This window comes from Falco biarmicus, chromosome 6 (assembly GCF_023638135.1).
Source record: "Falco biarmicus isolate bFalBia1 chromosome 6, bFalBia1.pri, whole genome shotgun sequence".
In the NCBI taxonomy this organism is placed as follows: Eukaryota; Metazoa; Chordata; class Aves; order Falconiformes; family Falconidae; genus Falco; species Falco biarmicus.
Genome location: NC_079293.1, coordinates 38,203,384 through 38,230,609, shown reverse-complemented (window position 1 = coordinate 38,230,609; position 27,226 = coordinate 38,203,384). Strand labels below are relative to the sequence as shown.

The following is a 27,226-nucleotide window of genomic DNA, read 5'->3' as shown; positions in this document are numbered from 1 at the left end:
GTTCTGAATGTTAACTCTAGTAAACCATGCTTTGCAAATTTTGCTCTCGTACCTTCTTCCACTGGGTCTCTTAAGACCGCTGGGTCTGTCAACTAAGCTAAGAAAAAAGCCAACACCCAAATCAAACCTACTGTCCTAAAGCAGGTGGAAGTGTGAACCACGGCACGTGGATCCAGACTTTTCAAAGTCACAAAGGTAGTACTTACATGCAGGACTCATGTCTAAAAGGAAAAAATCTTCATATGCCTGGCGTACCTAGTATGATTTGGTCTGCTACAAGTTTTGGGTGAAAAAAAATTTAGCCTACAACACACTAGATAAATTTGCTTGTGCGTTCCAGCCTCATATGTCTCTTATTGAATATTTATGAGAAGTTACATATACCAGTGGAAGAAGCAAGCATACTTCCTTTTGTACTGAAGAAGGTTCACAAGACATAACATGTACGATATTAAGACCAGAACTGTCTGAAGACAAATCTGAGTATTATGCTGACGCTTCCTGACAGTGATTAAGAAAATATGGTCTTAAATGTAGATTAAATTACTGAACTTTTTCATTGGAAAGCAAGGTTTTGTCTTGTGGCCTTTAGAAAGAATTAATATAACGTGTAAAACTTGTGTTTTATGTCAACTTAAACAAAAGGTGCAGTGTTGCAAGATACTTGCTTGAAATTTAAATTTAAGGGCGGTGGGGAAGGGGGCATTTTCTGAGTCATATAATTTATTTAATCAGACTGAACAGAGCTAAAACTCTGCTGAATTGCAAAGATGGTATATACTAATCGTAGCTTGCTTTTAGCCTCATAAAGAGAGCAGCTGCAGCTAACTTGCTGCCTGTGGAGCTTGTTACAGGATCATGAAGTGTGTTGCACTTTCCATCAATCTCCTTGAACAACTTCAAATGTCTTACAGTAAGCCATAATAAGATCAAGACCATGATTTGATATGTGCAGGATAATCTAATAAAATGTGTTCTGATTCAAAATCAGGAATAAAAAAAATACAGTTGTTGGAGGGGGGGAATTTATTAGTATTGGTTTTAAATACTCTACAGGTCAGATGACCTGCAGAATTTATGATTCTAGTTTGAGACTGTTCCTTGAAAGAAGCACTGCACCTTTTTGAAGAAATACAATATAAAGCTTCTGTGTTTTAACTGTGATCCTTCAACTTGCTTTTTCTTTTGCATAAGGAATAAATTCATACACTGGATCTACAGGAGCAGCTGTTGGAGCCCATGAAGTTTATCGGGATCCAAGAGACAAAAGATCTAAAAGGTGACATGCAGGCGTCTGTTAACTTTTATACACCTGACCTGGCTAACTTCTACAGTATTCTCTGTGGTTGTTGCACCTCTGTGGGGGCTATTCAGGAGTTCCGTAGTTGGCTCCAGAGCATCTTTTACTATAAAGTACAACTAAGTTCTCCACAAGTCTTTAGGTAATCTGGAGTACTGATTCACAGCAGCAAATTTTGGTGCTACAAATGAGTAAACTGAATGGTAATCGTAAACGAACAACCTAACTGGTTTAGGTGTATTTATAAATCTGAACGGTGACTCTCGAGTGGGATTCTGACTAAATTTGTAGTAAGCATAAGTAATACAGGCTGTATCTTATACGTGACTGGCAGGCTTTCCTGTGTAGCACGCTGAAGTTGTGACTGGGCTTGGCTAGGGCTCTGTAGAAGCTGTTAGCCCAGTTCCTGCATTTTAAAAATGTAGTTAATGTTTCAGTGGAGTATGCAGACCAGAGACCTCTCGGAGCTAAAAGGGAAGCCTCTTCTGATCAAGAAATTGAAATACATATTAAGGCTTTATTATATGAGAGTTAATCACATATGTGAAGTATTATTAGAGCTACAACTAGGAGTGATTTGAGATCAACACTGTGGTGGTCAGAAACACGTAATACAAAAATGGTTTGCTACAAAGGTAAGAGACAAGTGCAAGAGCTAAGGCAGTGTTTGCATTTGGAAGCTTTGCCAGTATAGAATGAAATACAGAGGTGCTGCAGCTGCTACAGCATACCTCAGTACTGTAGCTTTGTTTACCAATACATAAAAGCTTTGTATTCCAGTGCCTTTTCCTAGCCACGTGCCACTGCAGAAAGGCTTGCTAACGTAGCCGTAACTGCAGTGCCGTGCTAATAAAGACAGAGCCTTGCTTTACACACTGCAGTTCACTTTGAAAGCTGGCAAGTGGTTTCCTGTGTGTTAATATGCCAGAGATGGTCATGAGCCATTAATTTGTCGAAGTGACAGCACCATGTCAGAATTAAAGGTATGGGTGGGGAACAAAACCTTGCAGAATGCTAAATGGAGAATCTTCTGCTGTAATCAGAAAAGCTATCAGTAAATACGTGTCACTAAGAAATGTTATATATAATGACGTAGATAAGAATAAAAAAGACTTTTTTTTTTTTTTTTCCCCTTCTAGTCAAGATACAGATTTACCTGGAGCACCCGAGAACTTGACGTTCAGGGAACGTCAGCGACTCTTTTCACAGGGTCAGGATGTATCCAATAAAGTAAAAGCTTCTAGGAAATTAATGGAACTGGAAAACGAGTTGAACACAAAATAAGATTAAAGCACCTTATCGGATGTATCTGAAGATCTCTAAATTGAGGGATGGAGAAGGGGGGGCACACTACTAATGAACAGAAAATGAATGTTTTCTGAAAGGAGTGACTTTGATTCCTCTATATCTAAGACTGTTAATTAAGATTTAGAGATGTTGCAATAGCAAGAAAACTGATTACTTTGCCAGGAGCTTGTGGTTTATACAATGAAAGCACTGTAAAATTTTAAAGATACGAATCACGTGAAGGTAACTTTTTTCCTTTCTGTTTTGAGGGTTAAGTTCTTGTCCACCAGACCAAGTAGCACTTGTCAAAGATAAGTTCTGTTTCCTGGTGTTTCACAGACACATTTTTGTTTTAGCTGCTGAGCAGAGAAAGTGAGAATAGCTTGAACTGTCTAAACTAGACTGTGCACTAGAAATTGTTATTCTTGGTTGTTTGATAAGAAGCCAATATCTGGGCCACCTTAAATAAGGCTTTATATCCAAGTTTGACATACTGTATGATGTTCATAGAATGATCAGCCTGTCATTACAGATCTTACCATTACTTAGTACTGGAATAACACACATTCTGTAGGTAGAACCTTGAAATAAAAACATTTCTAGTCCTACAGATCTGTTGGGTCTAAAGTGGTTGCCTAAGAGTTTATCTGTAGTTATGGCAAAGTCTGTGTGTTGATGCATCCCCCACTATACGTTCTTCAGACTTCGAAAAATTGGAAGGTAAAACCTTTGGATAACTGTTATATTAAAAATTACAGAAGCAATAGGTAGTAGGCTACACTAGTGGCCCTTCATCAGCTAGAACCAAAATGTTAGCAGTGCGTTAAAGGTGAGGAGTAATGTTTCCAGTTCCACGGTGAGCAGAACAGATACGTATGTTTTCTGAGAAAGGTAGATTAGAAGTTATTAGGCAATTAGGCATGGAGAAGTATTGATAAGCCTGCTGTTATCAGTTCAGCAATATCTTTCTTGGGTTTTTTTCTACGGAGAACTGGTATGTTAGAGGAAAAAGTCTGAAGTGTGAGGCATCCAATACAGTACTGCTGGCTGGGAGTGGGAATGTTAGTAAAGTCGTTAACAGAGCTGGTGTGCTGGCAACAAACCATCTCTGCTTGTGCTGAGGAAGCAGTGCTAGCAGCTTTTCTTTAGTCTAGCTGGCTTTACTGACATCCTGTTAATGTTGTACTGAAAATCTTTTTGGCAGTTCAAGCTATTTTTTCACACTGTAATAGCCTTATTTAATTTTAAATTGTTAATCTTTTTCCTCCCACTATTTCTTCAGCTATGCGTATGTGGCTGATGATGCTGGGAATAAGGACCTCATCAGAGTTTTTCTCATTGTGTGATGTTAAGACAATATATATTGTGATTCCGAACAAATTTTCTATATGACAAAGCCCTTTACTGGCTTTAGATGATTTTTTTTTCCCCTGTATCATATTGTTCTCTTATAAATATATATTTAGGGAATTGTGCACACTTCCAAATACAAAGGGGTAGACTTTCACTGCCTTAGGAAAGAAATCACTTTTAATAAGAGTTGTATGATAAATAAATGCAAGTTAATGAAAATTGGAGTGTAAATATTTTTTACGTATTTCAGGTTTCTTATTTGAAAGTGTGCTTTTACCGTTTCACCTGTTAAATATGAAGTAGAAGATTAAACTGGTTCAAAGTGTTAATGAAGGATCTGCATGCTTGCTATGTCTGTTAATCAGGAAAAGCAAGCCTCTCCCAATTTATCTTGAGAACACTAGCAGCCTTACAGTGATAAATTTTTCTTAAGGAAAAAAACACCTTACGCTGTGGCTGAATTACTGTTGCTGCTGGAATCTGAAAAAGGCTTAGCAAAAAAATACCTATAACCTTCAGTTGAGTGGATTTGGCCTCTATTGGGCATTCGGGTCAAGTGTGAATATGTGTAAAAGTGCTTTTCATATTTGTCTGTGCATTATTATGAAAAACATCAAAACTGCTGTAGTTTCCCATTTCTACTGTATTTCACTTGCAACCTATTTTTAATAAAGTTTGTATTGTATTTAACTTTGCATTAAATGTTTTTTGTACTGTCCCTTATTTGATTCTGCATTCATAACAGCATTATCATAAACCAGAGGGGCTCTTGTTAATATGTTTTGCCTTGCCTGTCCTTTTACAAGCAAAGTCAGTGTATCTCATAATGAATAGATGAAAACCTCAAATTAATTTTACATGAAAATTCAACAAAGGAGGCTGTTTCTCATTGATCAGAGGGGAGAATTTCTTGACCTAATGCTCTTCAGTTTCTGTAGCAGTGACCTGAAAGAGGTAGTGATTTTTACAGCTTAAGCAGCAACTTCTGAAATAGTAAATATTGGTGGCATCAGTTATGCAGGCTGGTGTTACCGTATTTGTATCCTTCTCAAGTGCAAAGTTGAACCTGGAATGTGGCTTCTTTTGGAAGAGTAAACAGTATTACAACCAGAGCCTCCATTGTTATTGCTGTGGTTAAAAAGGCATTTGGTCTCTTTATTTCAAACATAACTTTTTGTCAGATCTGTGGAAGAAAATCAGTTTGACCTGGAAGCTTGGAGGGGCAGGCTCAAATTCAGTATGCAGTTTTGAATAAAGGTTGGGTTAAAGGATTTAGGAATGGTGGTGCTCCTCTTTTACGGTTGGATTGAAAAGGTTAGATGATGACTTCTGACAGGAGACAAGAGCTCAAGCCGTGTTTGGGGAAGGTGCCTAGGGAACCGGGCCCTAGTGAAGTGTTGTAGATGCCTTCTGCTGAAGCTGAAGGTCCACTGGAGCTGGGATTGAGAGCCATCTATGTCTCTTTGCAGGTGAGTAGCTTAATCTCTTGAGCTGTGGGGTCTACGCTCTGGAATTTTCAAAGTCATTACTGAAGACTTCCTGGGTTTTAGTGTGATGTGTGTTTAAAGGCCGGGAAGAAGGAACCACGGAAAGCCAGAAGTGCTGTTTAGTATGTTGCAATGAAATGACTGCCAGGACCTCAAGGCATGGCTGAGGGGAATCTTTTATCCATGTTTTGAGTCTGTAGCTTTGGACTGTGAACAGCCTAAAGAAAAAGAACTTTTGAGTATAAACATGTAGTCTAGATGTAAAAGGAAACAATCTATTGTCCTTCTGTATGGTAGTCCCTCACTCTCAGCAAGAGCAAGAAGTGATTTATTTGACAAGACCATAGTTGTTGCAGCTGTGAGCTGTCATAGAGTTGTTTATTTGCAGACTAAGGTAGTCCAGGGGTCGCAGGGGAGGCACTGTGTAATATGCAACAGTGGTAATGCATTTTCGGTTGGAAAACAAGTTTTGGGTGACGCCTTGCACGGTTCAGGTCAGGTTTGCAAAGTGAGCGCATTAGCATGATGCAGTTGGACAGTGCAGTATCTGCTCCGCTCTGGGGACATGAGTTGTCATCCTTAGTAGCAGAGCTCTTGATATGTTAATTGATGATTACCTTTATGGTGATAAGTCTGTGAAATTACATTTGCATATGCAGCCAGGTCTGCTGCTGTCAGCAGACTCATTATTTTAAAGCTCTGTCAAATTCTCCCTTCTGCATCTATCATCCACATACGCTGCTTTTCAACTGCTTTTGTGTGCTGTTTGTACTAGTCTTGTAACTGAGGAAAAGTCAAGGAAATTAAGAAATTGACTAAAGTCCATAGCATGTGTCCTGCTTACTGAAATAATAAATGATGCACTTAATTATACAGATTGCTGTTTGTAGGTCAAGCAACGAGTACACAAGCAGCAGAATAAACAAGACCATTCCTTGCCTCCTAATTTAATTAGATAACATGAGAACTCAAAAATAGTGATGGTAAAAAATGAGCTTCACCCAGAACAGTCGTTAACACGCATAGTAACTCATATTTGATAATAAGAATGGGGAAACACTGGGCTCTTCCCCATTCTGTCAAATGATACTGCTGTCTCAGGTCAGTTAACAGCTGTGTAACACAGAAAGCAAAGCCTCGCAGATTAAAAATTCGGAGTCAGCTGACTTCTTTCCCAGCTGTAACAGCAGGTAAACTCCTTAAGGACAGCAAATTGCAATACACCTGCTTAGAGAATCTTTGTCTATTCTCAGTAACAGATGGATGTTCAGAACTGACCTACAGTTACCAAAGCAAACATCTTGCTAAAAATGCAGATGGAATATTTACAGCTTCACTGCAAAAATGTTTTGGGAGGTTCACATGATAACAGTCTGTGTGCAATGCAGCAGCCTCAAGTTACTGCCCGCTGAGCGTGGCAAATGCGATTGCACGGGCAGTAGGAGATGCGAAGGTGGACAGCAGTGAAATATCTCTGTTTGGCATGAGACAGATAGCAACCTTCTCTCTTGGAGTTTTTCCCAAGTGCTTTTCTGCCCATTTTGTTTCTTGTTACTGGGAAACAAGATTCTTCAGAGAATCCGTGTAGAAAGGCATGCTGGAATACAGCCTTGCAGTCCTTCCAGAAGACAGCTGGATTTAGTATTTGTTTCTTGTCTAGATCTCACCGAGAGCGTGTTTTGTTCCCTGCCCATCAGTGAGCAGCTTCTCCTGAGTTTGGAGGTAGAAGGAAGATCCCAAAAGAGAACTGCGGCTGTTAGGGTGAGTCACAGATCTTGTGGGTTTTATTATTTATTTTTATACAGATGGGGCTGAGTTTTCAGTGCTGTCCAACTTTCAGGTGTGCATAGAGAAATGACTAAAGAGTAGTCCGGGCATGCTCAGTTTTAGCTTACTAGTTGAAGCAGCGATAAAATTGTCTTCTCTGTTACAGCCTACAGAAACCAGATTCTTAATCTCATTCATGGTGGGTAAAACCCACAGTAGGGGAGAGATCAACCGTTACACTTCAGAGATTATCTTTCTGAGATTAAGATGTCCTGTTGGAAAATAACATTGTACTGATGCAATTGCTGCTGTAGGATAAGCATTACATATAAAAATTACAGCTCAGTGTCAAGAATTGAGAGTCACACCCTCCAGGCTACTAAACCGTTCTCTCCCCAAAATAGCTGATGTTGATAAAATTCTGTCTGCCTTACTTAGTGCCAACATCTGGTAACATCTACAGTATTGCAGTACTTTGGAACTCTTTTTTAAAAAATAAAAACAAAAAAATTAGCCTATATCCATTTGTCAGCTTCACTTTTCCACCAATGCAGAACTCCTTGCAAGGACGAACTGCTAAGGGCCTCGCAAGGGGTTTCCAGCCTGTCTGTTGTTTTTTTGTTGTTGGGGGGTTTTTGGTGGGTTTTGTGTTTGGGTTTTTTTTCTTACTGAGGCTATAGTTTGTGGGAGGAACTTGCAGTATCATGGAATACAGTTGATAGAGCTGCACAGGGATGTTTGGTTTGGTCTGTGGTAGATGGGCTGCATCTGGGTTCCTCTGTAAAGCATTGCTATCTATCATTCTTGTGCCAGACATGGAGAGATTCACTGCTGTATGCTTTTGGATTTTCTACTGCCTGTATAACGGCACATTTGCAAAGTTCAGTAGACAGTAACTTGAGACTGCTATTTTGTAGAACTGGATTCCTCTCTAATTATGATGGCTTTGGGTTAAAAAAAAAACCAAAAACAAAAAAACCACACCACACTCACAAAACTGTAGTGCAAAACCAGTGTTATTTCCCACTTCCAAGAAGCTGACATGTTTGTATCTGACACACTTTCACGTTTACTAGCCAAATAGTATTATGACTGCTTTCAAGATAACAATGCTCTTCTGTATTACACAGAAAGATTAACGAGTAGCATTATTAATGTAAGTTACATACTTGGAAACCTCAGTTTAAGACCCCCAGCCATAGCTTGAATGAATAGCTCCTGTCTTGGGCAGCCTCTTAGGCTTCTCACACCAGCTAGACCTGCAGGCTTTGTCCATCTCCCAAGAGTAGCCCTAGACAGTGGCTTTGTTCAGAGTTAGTAACAGTTGCAGTTGGTAGGGGACCTCTGCATCCCAGGCAGCCCAGAGTCAAAGCAAGGTCAGCTACAGCCAGCTCAAGGCTGTGCCTGGTTGGGTTTTGAGTGCTGCAGTTTCACGTGCCTCCATTTGTGCCTACTGTCTCTTGTCCTATCACTGAACACCGCATGTTGTTTTTATACTCTTCCCCTACCAGGTATTTATAGATATTTATCAGATTCCCCTCAGCTGCCTTTCCTCCAGGCTGAACAGCCTGCAGCACACCCTGTGGAACAGATGCTCCTATCCTTTAATCTGCTTTGTGGCCTTAGCCCATAGTACACAGCACCAACTGCTCAGGGGAGAAATCCGGAGCCAGCAGAGGAGCTCTAGGTCCTGGCCTCCCCCTCACCCTTTGGTGTGGCCGCTGAACCTCAGCGCGGGGCCTGTGCCCTGTGCCCCCTGCCCCTGGAGCTGTGGTGCTCTGAAGGGGAATCTGTCAGTAGCCTAAGGCTAAGCGCCGCCAGACCTGGGAGCTCCCGGTTTTCCTTCTGTCTCCGCCCTTCCCACCCTCGTTATCCCCAGTGACGAAGCAGAGGGAGGGAAACCTCCGCGCTCGTTCGCCGCTCCGTGGGGAGCGGGGCGACGGGGGAGCGGTGCCTGCGCCCCTCCGCAGCCGTGCCCTCAGCAGGGCCCCGCCCTCTCTGCGAGGGGATTGGTGCGCCTGCCTGCCACTCACGGGCGCGTCCGTTGCTGGCAGGCGCTGCCGTAGCCCCGCTAACGGTCGGAGTTGGCGCCGTGAGGCGCTCGCCCAGCCAATCGAAGCGGTCGCTGGTGGGCGGGGGGAAGAAGGCGGGTCCTGTCGCCATGGCAGCCGGGTGGCCGCCCCAGCGGCACACCTCATTGGCCAGTTTAAATCCCCGAGGGGGGCGAGGGGGAGCTCCGAGCGAGGGCCTGCTCTGCCACGGCGCGGAGCGGGGCGGGCGATGCGGCCGCGGAGCGGGCCGGACCTGGGCTCCGTGTGGGCGCAGCGCCTCCGGCAGCTGGAGCAGCGGCTGCGAGTGAGCCCCGCGCGGCGGGGGGCGGGGGGCGGGCGGGGGCAGCGAGCGGGCCCGCGGCGGGGCGGGGCACGCGGCGGTGGCCGGGGGGCGGGCGGCCCGGGGCGGGGCGGGGCGTGGCACGGGGCGGTGGGCAGCTCCTCGGTCCTCGGAGGGCGGCCCCGCCCCGCCCCGCCCCGCCCCGCCGCACGCGCGTTCCCAGCGCCGGGCTGAGGCGCGGTGTCCCGGCTGCGGGCCGGTGCCGGTACCAGGGGAGGCCGCCCCGCCTGGGACTGGGTTAGGGACGGGGCTTCGCTGTGGCGGGAGGCAGCGCCGGTGCCGAGGGAGGGTCGCGCCTGCGGCTCCCCAGCAGCGCGGCCGTGGGGACGGGAACCGGCGTGGTTACTTCGAAATAAATAACGTGGCGCTTCTCGAAGGACCATAGGTCTGGAAGGTGCCAGCAGATGTAAAGCAAAAGCAGTTACCATTTTGTACATACGCATTTCCACACGAGCAAGCAAAATGACAGAAAGTTCAGAAAATAAAGGAATATTAAGAATTTAATCATAAATTCTGTGTGCTCATAGGTGAATACTCTTGCTGAGGAGATCAGGGGATAGGTAGTCCTTTTATTTCAGAAGGCTGGGAAACAGGGGGAGGTAATAATGAAAACTATCATAATGAAATAACGTTCATCTGGCTTATTTATTTCATCTTTACTTGTGTGATTTTTGGGTGGGTTTTCTTCCTTAGGCCAAAGAAGAAAGAATAGTTGTCCTGGAAACTGAAAATGCTGCTCTTCATCTAAAGCTTGCAGAGGTAACTATTGCTTATTTCTCAAGAAAGAATTCTTATAAAAATAAAAAAAAAAAAGACACTGAAATCTACCTTCCTATTTTTGGATTCTGCACTCTTTACCCATTGGGGAATTCTATGAAGGGATTAAGGCTCAGTGTTTCTTTTTTTTTTTTTTTTTTTTTTTTAATCATAAATGGTAGCAGTAACAATAGACTAAGTAAATAGTAGTTGATATACAGTTAAATCATCGCTATCGTTTGAAATCTATAAAAATGAACTGAGGGAATAACTCTGCAAGCATCAAATATGGAATATTGCTTTGTGGTTGCAGAGAAAATGTTTTAAAGTCAAGGGTAGATTTTGAAGGATTACTCTCAGACGTAATTAGGATGATGCTTTAAAAAGGATGCATCATTGAGTGCAGGAAAGAGATTTCATTATGGGCAGACTTGCCAGAGATGCCCTATTGCATGTCTTCGTAACACTGGTATTACACTTGTCTAGCAAAGGTGAGGTACTGTCGCAGAAGTCAGTCACAGAGCACAGCATCAGCTGGATGCCCTCATTTCCTTATACCCTTCTACAGAAGCATATGATACTAAGACCTTTAGTGAAACAAGGAGCAGCCTGTGTTAATGTTTGGGGTCTTCAAAGGCAGGATTTCAGGGATTTATAAAATTTTGAGTATCAATCTACACTGCTAGAGTAGAGCCAGCTGTATTAGTTGTGATACAGTTGGCCAAGGGTTTCTCATCTGGGCTGAAACATTAACTGGTTGGGTGACCTCAGGAAAGCCATTTGCCCTCCCTATGGGTTTGTTAACACCTGTAGATAAAAGTGGGTTTAACATTTTTCAAAGCCTGACTGGAAGCAGATGTTACATCTGAAATAAGTTTTACTAGGTATAAAGAAGAATACTGTAATTTAATTTGAGAAAATCTTTATATTATTTGTGTTCTGCTTTGCAATATTTACCAAAAACTTCAGCTGGTTGGTTTTTTTTTATTTTTTACTCTCACAAGCACAAGAAATAAACTTTTCTAGTCAGTTACATGCATCAAATGTAGCAAGAAGTTATCTGAGTATCAGATAATGAAGCCTTTGTTTTCCAAGCCTTGTTTATTGCAAAATGTGCTGGAAGATACAAGCACTTGCAGACACATGTGGAGCATGGCAGCGGTACCACCATCAGTCAGAAACAGTGTCAAACGATTCATGGAAATACTGTGCAATTAATCTTGCACTGATGTTTCTATTTAGGATGTTACTTAAGTACATGTAAAAGACTTTTGCTTTTCCGTAGTTAGTTTGCCCCAGCAATCGGAAAACATGAGCTAAACTGATATCTATGAAACGGTTTTACTTTAATTGAAGAGTATCTATTAAAAAGAATACTAGTTTTAGACTAATTTAAGCTTGTGCCATGTTGCACAGTATCTCCCAGTATTTCACCAGGTATGCTGGTGTCCTTAGCTGTCAATCACCAAGCCTTCCGATCTGCTGATGGAGCTGCCTGAATGATGGAGTTGTAGCGAGTTCAGCCAGAGTGGCCAGGGTTAACAGAGGTCTCCTTAACTTGTGAAAACTGATTGGATTCATGTTGGCTGCAGCAAGTTAGGTACCTTTGGAGACAAGCTTATGAGGACAGACATAAATTAGGATTTGCAGAGTAAATGTTTGTCTGTAGGTTACATCAGTCTAATAAAATAGTTATTTCTTGCCATAGACCTTGCCTTGTTTATATCCTTAAGATAATCACAATTATCAGCACTGCACTGTTTTCTGCAGCCCAGTATATTATCCTAGCAGCATATTGTAAGGTTTGTTATTGAACATAGTAAGTCACATTCTTTCTCTGTAGACTTACTTTTGCCTGTTTGGAAATTTGTTTGTCTACCTGCATGCCCCTTGCTTTCATCAGCAGTCCTTGAGGTCCTGATCTTGCATCCTCCCATGCATAAAGCCAGGTCTGCCAGAATGGATCCGATTGCAGAGCTGAGATTTCACTTTGGAGAATGCTATTAAGTAGTTCAGTTTCACTTCTGTTTATAATAAAGCTGACTATAAAAAGTTTTATAGTCAGTTCCTTGCTTCTCATGCATGAGCACAGATTTGCAAGCTCTGGCCTATGAACAACTGTGATGAATGCTAAAACTATTTTAATGGAGAAAACCTCAAAACCAAGGCAGCATTTGCAATAAAGATAAGCTTGATAGTGGAAGTGATGAGAGGTTGACTGCAATGACAGTAGAAACAACCATTCTGCTTTTATTGTTCGTGTTGAGAAAAACGGGGGTCAAGGGGAACCTGATGGTGGAAAATGTATTATATGTTTAAGTAGGTTTTAACTACCTTAACCTTATTTAACTTGAGTTAGGCCTGAGTACTGCAATTGCTTATCATACATGCTTCATTGTTCATGTGATTTGAGATACTAATTCTGGTGTGCTACTTGTATGCATTTTTGTCAAGTGTATTTGTAAATACTGCATCTGATTAATGTGAGTCTTAATCCTCAGAATAAAAGAACACAGGAATGCTGTACAGAATCAATCTCAATTTCTGGGAGCTTAATAAAAAATGAGAGATTTAAAAAAAAATTTCCTGCTATTTCTTTTTGATGTGAGAACTAGTGCTAAGGTGTTGTATAGTTGTGCAGGACCTCCAGTTGCATTTGTAAGTAGAAGATGTATGTTTTGTGAAGATGAAAAAGCCACATGAAAAGGTTTGTTTAGATGAGTGAAGTACTTTTCTTGGAAAATTGTAATGGTTCTTTACTCTAACAGCTCCAAGACATAGTACTGTTGTTTTTGCAGATGTCATCTGTAGTTAAACTGCAATTAAATGTTTACTTTTTACCTATCATTATCAGATGATTGGAATTATATCACACCCATTATGTGAGTAGATATTTAGCTCTTTCATGTCATTGTAGTCTTCTAAACTGTGTTAATTTAAATAACAAGGAACTGCAGTCACAGAATTTACTGCGTGAATAAAGTAGGAAATAAGTCTGTACTAGAGACAAGTGCATTCCAAAACCAAAGAAAAAAGCTATTAGTACTGGTTAAGGAGTGACAGAACAGATGTCATCAAGTGGCAGAGGAAAGTAGATGAAGAAGTTGCAGCTCATTTTAAGCACTATGATTGTCAGTAAATGACAAAAATGCAGTTTTTAATATAATACAGATTCCATCATGTTGTAGACTCTACAAAGATTTTTTGTCTGCTCTTGCCTGTATATACTTAAAGTTGCAATATTTATGTTTTCCTCTTGATTTCAACATCTCAAAAAATTTGCCATAAAAATTGCTTTTTCATAATAGGTAATTTTGGATTATTGGCATTCTTTTCCATGTCCTTTAGAAACTGTTTTGATTGCTTTGGGCTCTGAAGACCCAGCTTATTGCTTTATTGGTACTGGTTTGCATCACTGCAACTCTACTGAATGTGATGGTGTTGGCAGGAAGCTAGAGCAATGAATGCCAAGTGGGGGGCTGTTTATTACCACTTCCTTCAGGACTTTAGCGGTTAGCACGTGTATGTTTGTCCTCTTTCTGTTTCATGTCCTTTCAGAGAGCTTTCTGCGTTAAATGTAGTTACCATTTTTTAGTTTTAACCATTTAGGTCCATCTCAAGTGTAAGTAATGGGGTTTAGGTATGGCAAAAGCATTTTAGTAACCTGATGCTGAGGTTTACCGGTTTACCACCCTAAGGAAGTCAAATATTGTGATGTTAGCCAGTTACCTCGGGGTGATCCTTCATGTGACTCTAGAAAAATGTAAAAGCAAGGAATTATGAATTTACAGCATCACATGTAATCATATAGTTGTGTTACAAATGCTTACAGGGACAAAGGGGACAGGACGCAAGGGAAAACATGAAAGCTTTAAAGTGATTTTTTTAGGTTCTTGCTTTTTTTTTTTTTTAAAAAAAAAAACAAACAGTATCAAGGGTTGGCTGGAAGAAGCACTCATGAAGTATTGCAGCTCTACTCTGCTCATGGCCAGCAACAGAAATTGCAGAGGAATTCTGTTGTAACCCAGCTGCATGGAGCAATAAAGGTAAAGACATTTGGTAATAATGTAGGCAATAATCTATACCCTAAACATTTACATGCTTATCAAATATAGTAAAACCCAGAAAATGGTCAGATGTGAACCTGATATATAGTTTTATTGTATTCACACAAGTGCTTGCAGTGAAGTGTGGCAATGCTTGAGTTAGCTTAAAATTTATAGTGGTTTTGCTGCAATACGCTGAAAAGTCACCTGAGATGCGGCTAAAAGCGGCTACTCCTGAGCTTCAGGATCTTATGTGTAGGCTGCTATCAATACCTGAGCTAGATATGTTTGTAATCAAAACCTCGCACTCCCTGATTTGACTATCATGGAGATATCCCCTAAATCAATTATAATCGTGATATACTTTAACCAGATAGGCAGATCCTTTAAAAAGCATTGGAGAGCTCTACTGATTTCACTAAGAGTTCTGCTCAGGTGGACCTCACAAGAGGGAGTGGTTTGCTCTATGCACACTCGGATTGTCTTAATTTTGCATCACAGAGATTGGAACTGTTCTCCCAGTACCAGTGTCATAATATTTTCCTTTTGAAGTACTTATTCCTTAAGTTACTCCACAGAATAATGAGTTCCTTTTAGAGACAGTGACAAATGTCAGCTTTTGACAGGGCAACACTGAATGCCTACATAAAATTACTTGAAAAGTCTCAGGAAAGAAATCTGATCCATAACAGGCCAAAGGATGCAGCTTAATTGTAGCATAGCTGGACTAGATGGTTGTTGTAGGTCTCTTCAAACTGAACTACTCTGTTCTATCCAATTACAGTGATTCTGCTCTGTACATTTTGCAGCGGTGTTTTACATTTTAGGTTAGCTACAATGGTAGAACTGCTTGTGATGCAGTACCAGTGGATTGAGATGGTTTACTATCAGAGATCAGTCAACATTAGGAAGAGAGCAAAGCTCTCTAAATAAAAGTCTAGATTAATGATGATCCTCTACTCATAATACAAAATTTTCAAAAAAAACTTCCCAGTTATATTCTGTAGCTTCTGAGAGTAAGAAATGCAGTGATTTTCTCCCTTTAGTTTACAATACTGGTTTATCATTGAAACTAGTTGATTAATTCAAGGTCAGTACTGCAGTTGGAAAAATAAAATGTCACAGAATATGTGACACTTTGTACCAGGCTGACTAATGAAACATCACAGTGCTTCTGTGAGATATGCTATTGTTAAGTTCCTCTTAGATGGCATTACATGCTCATTCCAAGACTTAGATGTCAAGAAGTATACTAATCCTAAAATCAGGTCAATTTGGTTTTACTTTATTTGTACTTTTAAATGAATATAAGCTGCTCTTATAAACATTTTAAGTCTCATCATGTATGTTATCCTGAGTTATATCCATTATACAATACTTTCCTGAACAATGAAGGTTTCTGATCTTTTCAAAATACATCTGTTCTCATAGGAAGGCATAGAACTGGCTTACTTAAGAAATGATTTAAAGTGAAGGTTAGCAAATACCTCCTGATCAAAGTGTGTATATATATATATACACACATATAAGTGCATATAAGAGATATATAGTTCACAGTTTTTCATTACTAATTCTGGATATGTCTTATACGTGGACAGAACACATACATGTTCACACACACTTCTTTTTTTTTTTTTTAATGGCATAAGAAAGAGACTTTGTTATACCTGAAGCTGTGTTATGGTCGAAGCATGTACTGTAAGATGCTAAGGATCCATAATGTCTTGCTGAAGGAAATTGCTAAATATCTTGCAGGATCCTTCTCTAAACATGCTGAAAAATATACTCCTGAAGACTTCCTTTCATGAAGTAGAGGGTTCTTCCTGACAGTGATATCTCACTAGAATTATTTGTGGTGCTGTTGTATTGATTCTTCCTTAACTGCTGTTTTTGTGTCTTTAACATGTTTTTCCTCCTTACTGAGAAGAGGTTTAAGCAAGACCTGAAGAGCCTCCGTTCTTTTGCTTTTGAACTTTCAAAAAAATTTCAGCGTCAAAGCCAGACTTATCTTTACCAAATTTTGACAGCAGTCCAAGGGATACAGCTGCAAAATGAAGCAATGCAAAGTAAGGCTCATTGTATTTACATTTCAAGCATGTAACATCAACAGATGTCATTGTTAAATTTTACTAACATTAAAAGGTTGGGCTTGATTTTTCAGAAACGTGTCAGTGAAATTGTAGCACTTGGGTTTTGTTTGACATTAGATCATCAAGGAGTTCTTAAGTGTTAGTACAAATAACTGCAGAGGTTATGACTGATAATTTGGATTTAGCTTTTGTGTTGATTGCAGCTGCTACTAGACTGCTGCTGACTTGGCTCAGCTGTAACATTTTTAATCTGAAGTTCTCGGGCTTGTTATCCTGGCTTTTAGAATAGCTGAATGAAGGATGTGTTGTTTTAGCTGAAATTTGTCTGCTTTTGACTGTACCAGAAAAAGACTCGGGTGATTTCAGAGATTTTTGAAAATACTGTCTGAAATTGGGACAGATTGTATTTTTAGTGTTTTTGCGTATTTACAAAGAAAATTTTACTTCCGAATTGAGCCCAGTTCACTAGTCTGTAGACAATAACACCACATATACTACTGTATCAGAATTCAGGTCCTTCCTTGTTCATGCTTACATAAAAGTAGACCCTGCAGTGCAGTGGTGCTCTCTGCCCTTGTCACTGAGGGCTTAAGTGCATTGGTCCTACACCTGGATCTCTCGGCATGGATCTCTGTACCTGCTTGCAATATCCTTGATTCTGGTGGAGCTCCTACCAGGCCTGAGAAGCACATGACACAGTTGTTTGATGCTCAGCAGCCTGATGAACTAACAACAAATACGCACATTTATAATCAGAGTCCCTGGGTGATGCTCTGATATCTGTGTGTTGCTGTTTAAAACGTGTGTAGTTTTCCTGCTTTGCTTTTTTGTTGAAATACTTAGTTTTGGGACTGATTTGATTCCAATGGGACTACTCATAGCAACAGCATTTTCAGTGATGGGTGCTTGCAGAACTTGTCCCTGTATGTTATGTATTAAGTTACGGTTAAAATTGATTTGATTACTGTATTATCCACATAGAGAAAATGCTTAATCAAGTTGTCTTTAAAACGGGGAAAAAAAAAAGTGGAAAATTAACCCTAGATAAAGATGAATATTTCCCTTATTGAAGCAGGGGGCTTAATGAATAGATAGGAGGTTGGATTTGGCACTTGAGCCATTGTGTAAATAAATTGTAAGTATTCCTTATGAGGCCTTGCCAATTCTTGTTGACTGTTCTCAGTTTGCACTTCGTGGTGCATGGTTCTATGAAATTATAACCAGGAGAAGCTTCCTTGCCTATAACAAAATAGTGTGTTGGTACTTAGGTGGATGACTTATATTTTTAATTTGGCCATTTTTCTGTCAAATGTTTTGGGTTGAGATTCTATTGTTAAAAGTTAAATATGACAGTCAGAATTGCCATCCTTATATTACATAGTCTTCTGTAAACAGAAAGCCCAAAGTATGTATTCTGGAGACAATCTATGTTATCAGTTTAATCCTAAAACAGAGATTGAAAATGAGGGAGAGAATTATAGAATTAACATTCAAGTAGGTTAATTTCAAGGCTGTAGTTGACATGCAGCAAACTATAAAACTTTCCTGTAATAACAGAGTAGTTCCTTGCTTAGAAATACTTATTCGCAGTCCGAAAACCAGGTTATTGCTATCTTTCCCACTGAAACTTAAGTAGTAGTAATTCATAAGAGAGGGAGCTGCCCATTCTTTTGTTATAGGCCTGTTCCCTTCATAAACACAGCTGCTGTCATTTTAGCAAAAAATATTGGCCACCTGACTGCAAATGATACTACTGAGGCAGATACAGTACTTCAGCAGATTTCTGGAAGGGTAGGAATTGCTAAACTTTTAAGATGACTTTTTAGATTGCTTCACCATGCAGGTATTATCAGAAAGAGGGAATGACAGTGTCTGTGCATGCAGAACTTATTTTCAGACCAGGGGAAACCACTGTTCTCACTGCTTGGCAAAGTGGCGGGTACTAAGGAGCAAAATCTGTCCAAGTTAGTAAGTGACAGAGAGGTCACTGCAGGTTACTGACATACTTTGTGAGAACAGCTGTAGCCCAGTGCCTTACGTATCCTTTGTGGTTCCAGGACACTTTGTCTCTGGGGTAGAGAAGAGGAAAAATTGGTTAAGGAGCTTATCTCCCACTTTGCCCATATGCTGGCACCTATGTGCTGTGCTCCTTTTGGAGAAAACTGAGCTCTGTGCTGTGCTGATGACTTGTATTTGGGGAACGTTAACTACCATTATCTTTTACCCTCAACTGGACAGCAGTTTCACCAGCTTAGCTGCCTTTGGAAAGCCTTTCCTTCTTGGTGCAAAGTAGGGGAGGAGGAGGGAGACCTTGGACCCAGCAACAGAAATATCGCAGCAACCCAAAGAACAATATTATAGCCCAGGATATAAAACACAGGTGAATTCAAAAGAAGTTTTGGAATTAAGTCTAATACATCATAGCTGCTTATCCTAGAAGGCATGGTCACATTGACCCTGGAATCTAGTATGGAAAGAAACATTAAAAACCCCAGGGAACTATGGGGACAGCTACACATCCATATCTGAGCTAGGCTGTGGCTGTGCTAGTTTATGCTGCTCATGTGGTTCATGTCCCCATCATGGACCTTTGTGTTATACTGGTATAACTGTGTGACCACACACAAAACAGATCAGGGGGCTGATCCAGGACAGAAGTTACTCAGCAAGGATGGCTTTTTAGACCTCTGTGTCTGTGGAAGCAGTTGTACAAGCTCAGCAGAAGGTTGGTGCAGCACCGAATAGGAGGGAATGAAAAGCTTCTTGACTAGAACCGTCAATTAAAGAAACATTACAATCCTGAATATGTTAGCAAGCCATCACTCTTCTACAGTTGTTAATCCGATTATTGATTAACATCCTAACTGTGCTCAGTGATGTTTAAACAGAAAAATCAGCATTCCCAGCTCCCAGAGAATTTCCGTATAGGTCAATGAGTTGAGCAAAGTGTCGGGGAAAGGAATGTCTATAATGGCTGCAGGCATGTAGTGACTGCTTCAGTTGAATAATGAAGAGTGGGTTTCAGTATTTTAAAATATGCACCCAGTGGCTGCCCCTAGGTTATGGATAAAGATGTAACTTCTGAATAGCCTGCAGCTGATGCCAAGCAGAAACAGAGGAAGATGTTCAATGTTTACAACTACATAACTCCACTTTCAGAAAAATTAAAAGTTCAGAAATTATTTATGCATTAGGAAACTTGCTCTGTGGAGCTTTATTCAGTAAGTTTTTCTGTGCTGCACATAAAGCTTTACAGAAGATGGACATTAAAACTGATGGTTCAGTCTTACAAATATCAAAATGCCATCTGCTAAATGCAACAACCTGACTTATTTTCTAGAGATTACAGTCCTTCAACTGTCTGCTGAAAAACCCTGATGTCTAATTAGGAATCCCCAAGGTTGATTTCTGTTTTCATAATCATCTTTATCATAGGAGGGCCAGTTAGGAAAAAAATAAATCAGTTATTAGGGCCTAAATTAACCAAAACTGGATCTGTAATGTCCAGTAGGCTTCTCGAGAGTCCTCATGAAGACACCACTTAAATATTGAAACAAACTAGTAATTTATTTTTTTCTTTCAAGACTGGAAGAATACCTTAGCACCTATCGCTTTGCTTTACTGCTTATTCAAGAGACTTCACGAACTGAAAGAGTGTGTACACAAATTTATAAATGAAGATACTTATTATGGGGATTACCTAAATAATCAATCTAACCTCGTATTTTGAAAAATAATGTATGATTAAGGGTAAGTGACTGTAAGAGTCACTTTTGACAATTTATTGTAACACATTTGCATGTGATTCTCCAAACCAAGACATGCTAGTGTTACTCCATATACAGGATGCAGAGAAAGGATTCTTTTTGTAGTGAAACTTCTGGATTTTGATTCCCCAGCTGTTAACATCATGTTTTCCCTGCATGCATGCACTTGTGGAGGATCATTATGAGCTGGAGGTGAACAGCATGGGTATTACAAAAATAAGATCTGAGATATCTCTAGTGTAGACAGTGTTCCTTGAAGTTACCGGATTTTTAGTTTACAGCAGAGAGCATAAATCATGTGTGTGACATGCTGAGATTTTAAGTCTGTTCCTTTCTTTGTAAGGTAGCACATACTGAGGCTGATGGCCATCCTGCTAACTCAGCTTTCAGACCATGCTTTGGACTGCTTGATACTCTACATCCTCAAACTGCTCACTAATTGCTGGGGAGATTGATTTCCCACTAGGGTTCCTGAAAGCTTGCTTTTTACACAGGCTTAGTCACATTATGTGCCTTCTGGGTTGTATGTTTGTTTTAGGCCTGCTCAGTGTTAATGTAATTGGGCTGAAATAAAACCATTTGTGAAGTTAGAAGGCTTTTATAATGACCCATATTGCTTTCTTCAGTTTTGTGAAGGAGACTCCCTGGCGGTCAAATAATTTTTTATGAAACCCTACCCAAGAAGTGAAGGCATCTATCTTAAAAGGGAAGTTTATAGCTGTTTTACAGGATTAGTAGCACAGTAAACGAGGCTAAGGATAAATGATAGGTTAACTTCTTGTTAAACAAGGTTGATTCAAGTTTAGGTTTCAGGAATCACTGACACATAATACTACTCTGAACTGACATATTTGAACTGCCTTTAAATATCATGGGGTTTTGATTCAAAGTTTCACATGTATACCTGTGGTAATTATCTGTAACTTCACATAGCTGTTTCATAGCAAGAATTATGATGGGATTTTTCAGAGGTGTCTAGTAAATCAGGAACTAACCCTCCTAATTCAACTTTGGTAGAAGTTAAGAAGATTTATGCTTGTATTTCATGAGGTGCTACTGGAAAATTCATTTTGTAAAGTCACAGAGTTTAGTTCTTTGAAACAGCTTTCTTCTAGTATTTCAGATAAAAGCTTTTGATCTTGAGCAGTCTCTACAAGAGGTGACAGAGAGATATGAGAAAGAAAAGCAAAAGAGGAGAGCTCTACATAACAGCTTAGTTGTAAGTATATTTAATGACTGAGCACTTTCTTTTTTTATTATAATTATGCCTGTAATTTCCTTACCAATAAAAATAATGAATATACTTTTCATGGATATATCATCTCCCCCAGCTGTCTATATACGATGCATTTCTTTGCTGAGGTATGTTTGTCTTACCATAAACCCCACCCCATTCCTTTTACACAAGCATCTTCCAAGTGTACTCCTGCAACATATTGCTCTAAGGAGCATCATCCATTTTGAATAGTGGACAAAAACTGAGTTTCTTCATCTTTTCTCTATATTTGCAGCTTCTGAAATTGTTTTCGAATTCTTAAAATTATCAACTTGAAATTACAAAATGGGCATCTTTCTTTTATTTTTCCAAATATGTCTGTCTGTGTCTTGCTCAGCCATTAGTGATGGTTCACTTGGCATTAATTTTTTCCTTTTTGTGCTTTAACTTTACTCTTCTTCTCCAGCCCCCCAAATGACTAATTTTGGGTTGCCTGATTCAGGACCTGATTTTTAGAAACACAATCCACCTTCAAACAAAATTCTTTTAAGTTTTTCTACCATGGAAAATGAAACTCTTTGTTAAAAAGTACCTTCCAGACTCTGGCTTGTGTTGCAGTTCACTGAAAGGGTAACTGAGGACAATGACAGTTTCCCCAGGGTAGTGGGGAGTTAATGCCAGTAGTCACTAGTCATCACAGGCAAGCTGTTTTCACTCATACAAAGTGAGAAGAACTGATCACCAACAAAAAGGAAGGAAGAACACCAGGTTAGATAAACCGAAGTCTGAAACAGCCTGCAGAGAAAAATCAGTTACTGGTTATGTTGCACATATGAAGTCATGTATGGATACGTAGTGGAGAGGAAAAGGTACAAAATGTTTTATATTCCACATCTTCCTCAGGGCTGGTGGAACAGAAATAGAGTGTGTAATCTTGTCTGTTAATGGAGGTGTCTGAAGAAGCTCAAGTAAAGAGGAAGGAGACTGAAGAGGGGAAAATGGCTCAGATTGAAAGCCTTCCCCACCCCCCCATATAGACTGGAGAGGGCTACACCATTCCAGAGCTCAGAAGAGCTCATACTTCCTCAAGTACTTTCTCCTAACTTCTTAAAGCAAGTAACGTTGATACTGTTCTTCTCTCCACAGAGTCTAAGGTTGTGATGTTGTAGACACCTGCCGCCTTAAACACATTCATGTCTGCTTCACAGATTTCAGTGTGTTTGTCCTCTCCAGCAGTTTGTGTAAAATACATCTTAATATTCTAACCGTAGGAACTGAGAGGAAATATCAGAGTCCACTGCAGGATCCGTCCATTACTACCTTTTGATACTGCTGGGCATTCAATATCACAAGACAGGTAATTTATTTTGGCTGTGTTAGATCTTAGCTGACTCATAATTAATATACAGAGAAAACAATAGTTACATGTACATGAAAACAACAGTGTTCTTGATTTTTTTGCTTTTGTGTGTGTGGAGAGACAACGGTGGTATCATAGAAACTAATTGCTGTTTTCTTTCTCCTGCTAAATTGGCTTTAGCCAATCTCATTCCCTTGTTTAAAAGTATGTCCACCTGAATGGAAAGCCATAGCTGTTCTGCCAAACCAGGATTATCCCTGGCTTGGCAGAAGTAACACAGCTGCAATCAGTTTAGAGTATATTCACTCTCCTATACAAATTTTGGGATATGGTAACGTAATAACTGGCAGAAGTCATGGGTAGAGAAACATGCTCAGCATTACAGTTGTTTTGTGCTGCTATAGAACAGATTTGCTGTCAGCACAAACAGTGGTAATTCTATTTCAGTATAATTTGGCTCGGCATCCCTACTTTATAATACACCTACTGTAACTGAAGTGTCAAAACATTCCAAGACCCAAAAGGAAAAGAGGGATTAGATGCAAGTATGTGCTATAACAAGCTGAATTCTCCATAGATGACTAACATGAAAGAAGGCAGGGACTGAAACATACACAAAGAAAGAAAGAAGGGGCAAACTAGATGGGTGGCTAGAAACCATATGCTTTATCAGTAAATAGCTGATCTGGGGCTTTGTTTTACTTTTACTGGCTGGTAATTCTAAAAGAGTACATTCAGTGTTTTAAAGTTTATTAACTTTTGGAAAATCTTAAAGAAAATATAGAATTGTTTTAATTAAAACAACATCAGAAATAGCAGACGAGAAATTTCAAGGAGCCTGAAGGGGAAGCTTGCATTAAACTGTGTTTGATATAACTGGGAAGGAGCCCACTCACTGTTTTTGTTGCTGTATGGAATGGTGCAATCAGGTGCTGAATTGCAGTGTGGAACAGAATGAACTGGGGAGAACAAAGAATTGTTAAGACTAACTTTTCTTAATATATCAAAAAGTAATTTAAATAAAACTTAGTTGTAAAACTAAGGACTGATTCTCAAAATGCTTATACACAGGAATGAATTTATACACCTCAGCAATCCCAGTCAGTTTTTGTACTAGTAACAGATGCAAGATCAGGGACAAATACCTAAAATGCGGGTGGTTTTCACATTAATGTTCTAAAGTTAAAGCTAAAAGTTCACATTTACAATTTCAAAATGATATAATGGCTTTCATGTGAATTAGTCTTAATTGGGTTTGTTCTAAATTTCTTTAAGCAGATTATTTTGCTTGATTGCACTTAAATTTGGGTTTTTTTTCACAGCTAACTGTGGTGTTAGTATGTACATGGAGTACAATAATAATGGCAATTCTGAAAAGTACTCTTCAGGCAACGTATATAGTTCACAGGCATTTTGAGTACTGACTTCCTCAGCTAAATGGAACACTTGTGGTTTGAAGGGTACCTTTTTTCCCCTTATTGGCTTTTTTCCTTTTTTTTCTTACAGGCAAAGAACCTTTTCTGAAAAAGTGGCATATGCAGCTGATGATGTGAGTATTTGATGGTGAAATTCAAAAGCTCATTCACAGATACTAGGAAGGAGAAATGAGGGACATGTGAACGATGGGTTTTAAAAAATAATCAGGTACTTTCTTGTCAGTTGGAGTCCAGGAGTCCAGCTTTGATCACCCATGGGTGCAATAGCAGGTGATTCATGCTATTTTCATCCTGACTGTAGTAGTAATAGCTTGGAACTTCTGCTGGTGCAGTCAGCCGTGAACTGGAGGTTGTGTTTGCCACAGACTTCCTGCAGTCAGTCCCTTTGAGCCACTTGTATTTGCTGTAACTACTTCTAAAATTATGTCAGGCTTTTTTTCATTATAGTATTGCAATGCAACTAATGCATTTAGGGGAGAAATATAATATCTCATGAACCAGAACAGCCTACATGGTGCTGCAGTCAATTAAAGTGTCCTGGCTTAGATCCATCAGAGGAAGGAGAACTAGCATTGAGGTTGCAAATCTAGATGACATTCCAGCATTAATTAAGGCCACTACCAAGATACAAAATCTAAAAAGGCACAGTGGTGTGAACTAAGGTCAAAGTATGAACTTGCTTTTTAGTTTTCCTACCTGCCATAGTTCTTAGCTGGCTTCTGTTACTTACGTGGTGATTAGCCAAATGCGCTTCTGTAGTATAGTGCTTAAAATATTGCTGAAGTGACCTACAGTATATTATATGTTTAAATTGTATCTTCATTAGGAAGATGTCACTTGCATAAAGTGGATGCTTAGAGAGACACAGAGAGAGATACGCAATTAGGAAACTAATGGAGCTCATCAGGAGTCAGTTAAAGAGTAAATATGTCAGGAGATAAACCCCAGGGATCTGTAATGGTAGACATAGTATTCTGGATGCAATGACTCATTTATTGTACTATAAAATGCCACGACTGTTTCTGATCTGTTAAATTCTATTGCATAAAGGTGAAATTAGATAATATTTAGGGTTTGGATTATTTTATAGATATCTGATATGTTGTAGTATCTATATGTTTACAGAGTCTGCTTGCTTATGCCAATTTATGATTTTTAGTTTGTATGAAACAGTAACCCAGTAACCTTCAGTATGGTAACCTGTTCTCACGCTTAAAAGTCCTTATGAAAAATTCCAGGAAAACTTGCATGGACTTCATTGCAAAATGAAATTTGCAGGATACTAACTTTTTTGCTGGTTTTGGAAAACACAACATTGTCTTCAAATGTTTCCTTGGTTAGCCTTGACATTTATTTGGTTAAAATACTTTGTAGTTTTGATCAAACACCTTTAGTCTTTGTGTTAGTTTCATAATATGAAAATTTTTTTAAGAATAAAAATTTGTTTATAAAGTATCCACTTTCAAGAGGGAGGATGAAAGTGTAAGTAACTTCTTAAAAAAAATCAATTTAGACTAGTCTAACAAAAGAAAAGGAAAACAATGTTTATTGCCTACTTATTTTGCTTTAACAACTGAAGATGTTTATGCTTGTGGCTAGGATAACAATGCAATTTTCAGATAAAATTATGGGACTTGATTTGTTATTGAGCTTTTGGTTGCAACACAATCAAGCTCATATTTCTGGAAACAAGTATTTTCCAGGCGAGTACGATTTAAAGGAAATTTTAGATGAAGGTGAAGGAAAGCTGTCTGTGTAAGAGATGCTGAGTTTATTAATTTTGCTTTTTAGATCATGGCTGTATTTCCAGATTTTTCCCTGGAAATATTTTATATGTGCAACCATAACCAGGCAGTTATCTGCTATGAACATTTTAAACCTAATGTGCATTAGAGTTGCATTTGAGAACCAGAGTCACAGCGCAGCCCAGCATACATGTTGAAACTATGATTTGGATCTTCTGGACAATCTTCAGCTTGATGCTGCTCCTGGATTGGACAGCAGCTCTAGTAGTATGCTGATCTGCCATTGATGCTACAACTTTGTCATGTTATAACTAGAATAGGGAAAACATCTGTCTCGTAGTGAAAGACCACAACAGAATTGCAGTTATAAAGTAGGTTTGCTTCTCTCCTGCCAGGAGCTGTGTTAAGACTTCCTCCAGACTGTCTGTAGGTAGGCAGAACTGACACGTGGGCAGAATGGTTGTATACCTTTCTGTGAGACTGAGACTACATGAACTCCATTTAGTCTTTGACTGATTTTTCTTGTGTTATTTAGAGATTGATATCATTCTGCAAAAGACATGTGATCTTTTCTATAATCTTGCTTACTGTGTCTAGAGAATCATTATTACGATTCCAAGTCTAAAAAAGGCTTAGGGTTCTACTAGATGTACAGAAGAGTATTTAATTTCAGGTTTGAGCTAATTTAAGGTTTTTTAAGTTTCTTTTTTGCTTTCTGTGTATACCCAACTCCTCAGCATAACAGTAACAACAGTCTGAGCCCTTCTCCTGAAGCTTGTTATGTGATGGTGGAGAGTGAGTACACAGTACACACCAGGTTGAACTACTCCACACAGGTTAGGACACTAAGTAGCACTGGCATTGTCACCACCTCAGCAAATGAATAGATGAGGTACTGAATGCTCAGACTTTTCTTGGTGGTGACAGGACAAGGAGGAATGGGTGCAAATTGAAATGAGAAGAAGTGAGAAGAAGCTGTCAGTGTAGTCAAACACTGGAACAGGTTGTCCAGAGAGGATGCGGACTCTCCATCTTTGGAGATACTCAAAACCTGAACTGGACATGGTCCTGGGCAACCTGCTGTAACTGACCCTGCTCTGAGCAGGGGCTTGGCCTCAATGATCTGTCTAAGTCCTTTCCCACCTCAACCATTCTGTGATTCTGGTCTAGGATCCCTGCTGCTGCTTTTCTGTAATTTTGTCCATCTCTGGCAGGTGTGCTGTGT

At 39.7% G+C, this 27,226-nt stretch overlaps 2 protein-coding genes across 24 annotated transcripts in view; both read left to right on the top strand.

Moving 5' to 3' along the window:
• AFDN (afadin, adherens junction formation factor) overlaps positions 1–4,658 on the top strand; it is a 132,081-nt gene extending 127,423 nt beyond the window's left edge. For 21 of the 22 annotated variants that reach the window (XM_056342921.1, XM_056342915.1, XM_056342920.1 and 18 more), the window contains 2 exons: positions 1,195–1,279; positions 2,440–4,658. In XM_056342921.1, the coding sequence (XP_056198896.1) occupies positions 1,195–1,279; positions 2,440–2,584 (230 nt within the window). In that variant the 3' untranslated portion in view covers positions 2,585–4,658. Of the gene's footprint in view, positions 1–1,194; positions 1,280–2,439 lie in introns of those variants that run through there. The other variant, XR_008822517.1, reaches the window with a different exon arrangement.
• Positions 4,659–9,404: 4,746 nt separating this feature from the next.
• KIF25 (kinesin family member 25) overlaps positions 9,405–27,226 on the top strand; it is a 42,941-nt gene continuing 25,119 nt past the window's right edge. The window contains exons 1-7 of one of the 2 annotated variants that reach the window (XM_056344372.1): positions 9,405–9,549; positions 10,279–10,344; positions 14,271–14,387; positions 16,315–16,453; positions 21,360–21,463; positions 22,732–22,817; positions 24,327–24,369. In XM_056344372.1, coding sequence (XP_056200347.1) covers positions 9,475–9,549; positions 10,279–10,344; positions 14,271–14,387; positions 16,315–16,453; positions 21,360–21,463; positions 22,732–22,817; positions 24,327–24,369 — 630 coding nt within the window. In that variant the 5' untranslated portion in view covers positions 9,405–9,474. The remainder of the gene's footprint in view (positions 9,550–10,278; positions 10,345–14,270; positions 14,388–16,314; positions 16,454–21,359; positions 21,464–22,731; positions 22,818–24,326; positions 24,370–27,226) is intronic. The other variant, XM_056344374.1, reaches the window with a different exon arrangement.